This window comes from Cephus cinctus, unplaced genomic scaffold (assembly GCF_000341935.2).
Source record: "Cephus cinctus unplaced genomic scaffold, Ccin1 Ccin1_scaffold0240, whole genome shotgun sequence".
Lineage (NCBI taxonomy): Eukaryota > Metazoa > Arthropoda > Insecta > Hymenoptera > Cephidae > Cephus > Cephus cinctus.
This window is the reverse complement of record NW_014332956.1, coordinates 165,624-172,650: the sequence shown is the minus strand read 5'-3', so window position 1 is coordinate 172,650 and position 7,027 is coordinate 165,624. Positions and strand designations below refer to the sequence as shown.

Sequence of the window (7,027 nt, the reverse complement as noted above, 5' to 3'; positions counted from 1 at the left end):
TGGAATTTTACTCGGGTGCTAAACCCCCTCCGCCCCCCCCCCTGCTTCTTTTTAGTCTGTATCAACAGCAAGCGACAACACCCTTCGTTTCGCCATTCCCTTCGGCAGGCCTCTCTTCCTCCTGCGTCTGAGGTACCGCCAGACCCGTCATCCCTCTTCCACGAAATCTTCGTAGTATCGCACCCCCCCCTTTTAGGATAAAAATTATAGTCATTTTACTCGCCAGGGTGTCCGGAACCCGTTCGCGGCATACCTTTTGTGTACCGCGTTTGATTACCTTGGCGTTCACGCCACGTGGAAAAGTAAAGTCACAAAGATAGGGTTAAGGATTCGTTTTCCTGGATGAGGGGAAACTGGGGGGGAAGGACATTTTTGGACGTAGCTATAGGTTACTTTGCATTCCCGTGGAAAATAAGAAAATAAAGGGAAATCGTAGTGGCCACCGAACAAGGCTGTCCCGGTTGGCAGGAGAGGACAGGGGTTAGGGAACATAAGAACCATGGGCCGACCTCGGGGAATAAACAAAGGAGCAGAATCGCCAAGGGTCGACCTTTCCTCCAACGAGAATCCTAACTCGTCGGATAAAACGGGTTTCCCACGATCATTGACAGGGCCGTACCTTTCATTCTTATTTTCTTTCTTTTTCGCTCTCTTTCGTGATCTATCTCTCCCTGCCCCTCTCCTTCCTCCCGCCCTTACGCCTTACCTTACCCGTCTGATCAGTATCGACGTTCACTTACTCCGTACGTAACGTGCTACTAATCCACTCAGTGAGAACGGACAACTAAGGTGTACTCTAGCAAAGAGACAGAGACGCGGCTAGGTAGAGGGCGAAGTACTGAATCCTTCCCTGGAAATCCAATTCGAGGATTATCCATAATAAATAAACCGTCAAGCAGTCCTGTGACATAATAGCCTATACGTGTATCTAGGGACCGAAGGACCAAACCTAAGATTTCACTTTCAAGATCTCCCAGTAGCGCTATCGACCTACGGTACCTCGCTGAACCAAAAAGACGCTTAGAATGCGTTAAAACGTAAAAGTGTTTTCTGGACTTTAGGCTATGTATATTAAACGTCCATTACAATGCATACAGCAAATGTGAGTGTTTTGCGAAGTTTGTTATTCCCTATACTTTATGTAGCAGTCACTTTTTAAACCCTTACAAGCGTTACCAACGTGTAAAACAAAACACTTGTAAGTCCTCAAAAAGTGCCTACCGCGCTTCAATGAAACACTTGGACCTGCAGTGTACACGTGTACGTACGTCATATGTTTTTGTAAACAGACGACAAGAAGCGAAGCGAGCAGCGTCAAGCTCCCCAACAATTGATGCGCGTAAAACGGCGCAGTGACTGAAAGGGCCGCGAGGGCAGCAGGGCGGGCGGCAAGGGGGGAGAGGGATGTTTCAACCCAGAAACATCAATCTACCCACTCGATCATTGGCTGCCATTCCATTTGCGGGACACAGCCGTGTGCATATTTCGAGCGTAAATTCCGAAATTCGTGGCACTCTGCGCTTTCCAGAGTTCTTTGTGCTTTGAACTACGTATACCCTATGTCGAGCGTGTAGACCCCGAACGAACCATTCGCCGCGTCGTAAAGCACATAAGCGATGCATTTAGTGGAGTTGGCAATTTTTCCTCGACGCTTACGTCGCTTTACGCACACATTTTGTTGCCGTGGCCGCCTACGTTTACCCCGTCTGACCCTTTGGGTAACGTTCGTTACGATGTAGCACGTAAACTCACACGAGTAGCGCATGCAAATTCACGGACAAATGCGTAATTAGCGTGCGGCCAGGGTCGTAGCTGGAGAGTCGAGAGAGGCGAGGGAGAGGCGGGAGAGCGAGAGAGAGAGATAGAGGGAAAGCCTGCGAGAGACAGTATGAGAGGAAGAGAGATAGACGAGTTAAAGCCCCTCGACGGAGTATAGGATACGCGAATTGGTAAATCAACGTGACGATTTTCGATTCAGACCGCCATTGTCCACGTAGTTTATGCTAATGAATCGGCCGAATAAAATGTTTTATGGCAGGCGTCTATATACATGGCGGCACGATCGCATTACGATATTGATTGCACCGCGCCAAACGTAATGTCCCTCCTTTGTTTGCTCGAGCTTCATTAACGACGGCGGTGTAATTGATGGATTCGCTGAAAATCAAGACGATGCGAAACAAGCTAAAGATGTTCTCTCTTCGTCGGTACGTCTGGGAGTTACCCTCGTTCCTTACCCTCTTCATTATTCTTTGGCTATTTCCCTTTGTTCTCCTTCGGTCTCGATTTGCCACGAAACGTCGATTCGAGTGTTGTTCCCACGTTTGGCATGGCTAATGTTATGTTTCATCCACCCTCTATCAGTCTATCGTAATGAATCCCTGACGCAGGTATCGCATATCCGATCGCTCCTGTTGGCGCATTCCGCTCGCTCGGCGGACGCGCGGGAAAGATGAAACCGCTCGCGGAGCCCTTTAGCAATCAATGGACCCTCCCTTTCCGGTCGTTATACTTATTTATTTTAGTCGGCGCGTGTTTGCCGATTGTGCCGTTAATTGAATCTGGCCTCGTGTTACCGGTTACCGATTTGGTACCAGCCTAGCATACGTAACAACCGTAACGCGAGTAATACCTATTGACTAAGCGAGGAGCCTTTAACGTCCTTGTTACTGTATACTGCCTACGTAGCGTACACTGTATTACGAGGGACCTGGAGAATTTCATTAGTTAAACCAGAACGCGAATAGACGAACGACGGATCACGCCTGTACCAGGTTATAAAGCAATAGGAGCTCGTCGAGAGGGTAAAATAAAGTAGAGAAAATCATTATCGGACCGACGTGGATGACACGCGACGTCACAGGGGGGGCGGGGGGGGGGAGGTCCTACGATAGCTCTTTCTTCGTATCCCTTTGAGTGCACTCTCTCGCGTGGATGCCAGTCTGCTCTACCTCGAACAGACACTGATCTCTCTGTTCGACGTAGCAGACACTCCCGGGATACCTATACGTCGTATCAAACACGGAACTACGATTTCCATTTCACTGAATGGTAAAACCATGAGGGGACTCTGTACTTTCTCCTGGGAAACGAAGCAGATATTCGCGCACTTGCAATCCAGTCGCTTGGTATGCGATTAGAAAGCGCGCGTCGATATCGCTGCTTCGGGGATACGCCTTGAGGAATATTAAAAAATTCTTTTTTTTTTTTTTTTTTTTATAAGGGTCTACTCTGCGCAGAGGGTTGCTGAGGGAGTATGCCGATGGGAGGGTGCCGGGGTGAATATAACGGTGCGGCTTTGGCCACGTGGCAAACGCACGTATCATCCTTCGATGCTTTATTTTCGAAATTCTCTCTGGTAGGGGGGAGGGGGGAGGCATATAAAAAAAATGCCAAGATTCTCTTACTGGCTGCTAGTCCCGGCTGAATCCATTAGCGGACGCCATTAATATCCTCGTAATGATGAGTGATGAGTCTCGGACGGGGAGGAGAGGGCAAACGTTAGAGGAAGCTGGAGGGAGCCGAGAGAGCGCAGGGGAAGACCACGGACTTTGGAATAGTGGTGTAGGAGTAGCACTGATCTCCTCTGCATCATCTCCTAGCACAGTGTTTGATAAATGCTGCTTTCCTTGGACTCCTGCCAAACAACCCGATGCACAATATCCACACCAGACGTATATACGCAGTATCCACCTATCTGCCTAGTATCTACCTTTGCACCCTCGCGTGTCTCCCCTCGAGCCTCTCAGAGGGAAGTTTATCAATATTAAACCCTAGCAGTAACTAGAACCAAGCTTGAATACATAACTAAGGGCATTAGCCTGCAAGTGGATCCTTCGATTCATACCCCTTCTGCCCTCTGTATCATCGATTCGCTCGTTCGCTACAATTTCAATTCAATTCTGGTATCTCTGACGCAATAACGATCCTAATACAACGTTACATTATTTTATCGGTTATACATATTAATTTAATTGCGTGTGCATATATTTGTCACTGCATATTATTACGTGTATTATATACGCGTTGATGCTGCCTATGCAGCGAAAACTGGTTCTCCATAGCGTGTATGGGGAATCAGCAAGATTATCGATCCAGCTCGTTTTCATTACATCAGACCAGAGAGTAATTACCAAGTAGAAACAGCAGGAAGATCGGCTTTGGGCAAACGTGTGCACATGTCGCGTTTATGTTGTACGGCAAATAACCAACCCTTGTGACTCACTGTACGGCAAACGAACAAACGCGCGCGTGCACTTCGCTAACCAACTGACAGAGATCTTTTAGTGGTATCGAGATTTTCATTGTACGCGAACCAGAGGATGGACGGAAGTTCCACGGGAGTTCGCGCGGACGTCCAGTTGTCAAAACTCAACATTTTATACGTTTTTTTTTGTCACATTGTCGAAAATCTATTTTTTAGTTGAGGTCATGAATCTTAGGTTTAGGATCGATGATCATTGTTCGAGCCAATTCGTATTATTGGTATTTATCGTAATGGGAAATTTTATTTTTATCTTTCAGATGATCGACGCATCCTACCATACGAATCCATCTCTTCAGAGCACTGCGTTGATCATCACCTGCGCTGTCGTTCTCCTCCTAATGGCTGCCATAATCTCCGTAGTGTTTTGGAAGTGAGTATCGTCATATCTATTTCCTATGCATACAGTCGTTCAAGATCAACACTACCCAAAGGGTGGTTTTACTGTAGGAATCGCATCGACGCGCTAACTTCAGGTGCTTCAGTCAATAACTATATGCAGTTAAACTCCAAAGTGACTACCACATCGCGTGAGACGTACAGTATTCTGCCGTGCTTGTAAACTGCAATAATATTTGAAACGCTGTACGATGCTCGTCCAATGCATATAGATACACGTATCGCTATACCGTATTGCCAAGGCGAAATAGACTGAAATTCTGACAGAACGCAAAGCATTAGGCTCTACGAGTTATAAATCGCTACGTTACACACGGCAGTTCTTTGGCCATTCACGATGTCCCCTAGGGGACATACCGCGAGCCTCTGAAAAAGTGCATATATTGTGAGGGACGAGAAAAAATGTAAGAAAGGAGGATCTCGGTAGGTGGGTACTTGGGCAGTCGGTTGAACTCGCAGGGAAAAGGGGGGCAGTTTACATGGGAACGTGGGAATCATTGACATTCTAGTGGCCCCTAAATTAGCCAAAAATAGGTTATTCCGAGAGCGAGGGATGTGCTTTAGTGCTCTCGCGTGCTGCTGACGGTAATGTTTTTTTTTTCTCTTTAGAGCCAACCCTAACCGTTCATACGTGACTGCGAGCATCGCCGAGGTGGGAATAGATATATGGAGATTTATGCTTTTCCTTACGCTTCACACTTCCTATATCGTATTCGAGCATCTCCGTTCTCGCTTGTGGTTACCTATCGATACAGGTTTCTATCTTCGCTCCTGGACTCGGCCGTTTATCCCTGACTGGCTTTTGAAGTTAATGCTAACTGTCTATGGAAGCTCTCTTACGATCCACAAACTGCTCGTCAAACGGACGTACATTATATACAAGGAAGAAAAAACAATGGTGTCCGATATAGGTTAGGTTAGCACTCAGCGAATAGCTGCATTTCGAAATATCAACGTGCGGCTATAACGGTCGTACGAGGTGTGTTACCTCTATCCGATTATCGATTATTATCATTATTATTCCTCGTTTAAAAATGACAATCTTGATACACGTTGGCACAAGAGACTCTCGTAAGCGTGAAAAAGTCCTCGAAAACGCCTTTCAATTGTTCGTCAAACAAGAGCTCGGCTGTGTTCGCGATACGAGGAATTATCAATGTTTTTTCAAAGTCCCACCTAACCACCCCTCTGTTTACCGTAATTGCATAGCCGCTATCAGTCCTGCCGAACGCATTCCTGTCCCAATGCAATTTCCCGATCAATGTCGTCGGTGGTTCGCGTCATGCGTATGTACGCGTGCTTCTCGATGCTGCGCGTCACTGCGTTATTACTATCCCGGCGATCATTTCGTTCACAATACCAGCATTCAGGCTTTTAATTATCGGATATTTGAAAAGCGGCGTCTATGGTCGGTGGAAGACCCTCCACCTCATTTACAATGGAGTTCCTGTTAACTCGCGTGTATTTATCATAATAAGGTCCCGTTATCGGGGCTCGTGGACCAGCCCGATATCTCAAGTACTTGCGGGCCCAGAGTGTCCGCTTCGCACTTAGTGGGTGGCATTGTAGCCATATCTAACTGCCATGACTATTTGTCTTTGTTTTCATTCGCGTCAGCATAGCCTCCTGTCTTTGCTCTGCTGTTCTCTTACTTGGAGTTTCAACCTGATCCTCTGGTTCCGATCCTCGTCACCTCCGCCCTCCCTGCCCCCAGCTGGCAGTCGTCGTGTACCTCGTAGAGCACGGAACGTCGGACGGCCAGGAAACGCAACGCGTTCTCGCGTACAACATGGCGCGGCGTAGTTTCTATGCTAATCAGTGCCATGTTCACTTTCTCTTCGTTTCTCGTAGCTCTTCATCCTCTTCCTCGAGCACTTCGCCCGACGCTAACACTTTCCGTCCTTCCCACCCTTGCCCAGAAATCCACCTGTCTCGCGCGTCCTACGCTCAGGGCTACGATAATTCGCTCGTTGTCTTTAACGCCTCGTAAGAGCAAGACGCGAACCATGAGACCCCCATTACAGGCCACCATGGGCAAAACGATTGCAGCTTAATGGAATTGCCAACGAACGATCCTCACTCGGCCGGCTACCTATATCCAGCACTGTCGGCTAGCAATAATCATCACCATAACATATTCTTCCCGAGTACCCGAGGACGAAGGGCGAGTCCGACGGAAGTAAAATTATATCGCTTTTGCCTCAGTGCCCACGACGGTTCCTGGACGAGACCTAGTCGCCTCCATTGGCCAAACCAGGTAATTTCACGCACTGTGCGCTGGACTTGGCTCCACCAAGGTGAATATTGCCCCGAGGTCTTGTACCCTATTTCTTTCATTTTTCTTCATTTATTCATCTTCCTCTC

The 7,027-nt window shown here is 47.6% G+C and overlaps 1 protein-coding gene across 5 annotated transcripts in view; it reads left to right on the top strand.

The window, feature by feature from the left end:
• The window catches only part of LOC107265882, a 160,999-nt gene that overhangs the window by 132,345 nt on the left and 21,627 nt on the right, over window positions 1-7,027 (top strand). For all 5 annotated transcript variants that reach the window (XM_015735767.2, XM_025083015.1, XM_015735771.2 and 2 more), the window contains one exon: window positions 4,525-4,637. In XM_015735767.2, the coding sequence (XP_015591253.1) occupies window positions 4,525-4,637 (113 nt within the window). The remainder of the gene's footprint in view (window positions 1-4,524; window positions 4,638-7,027) is intronic.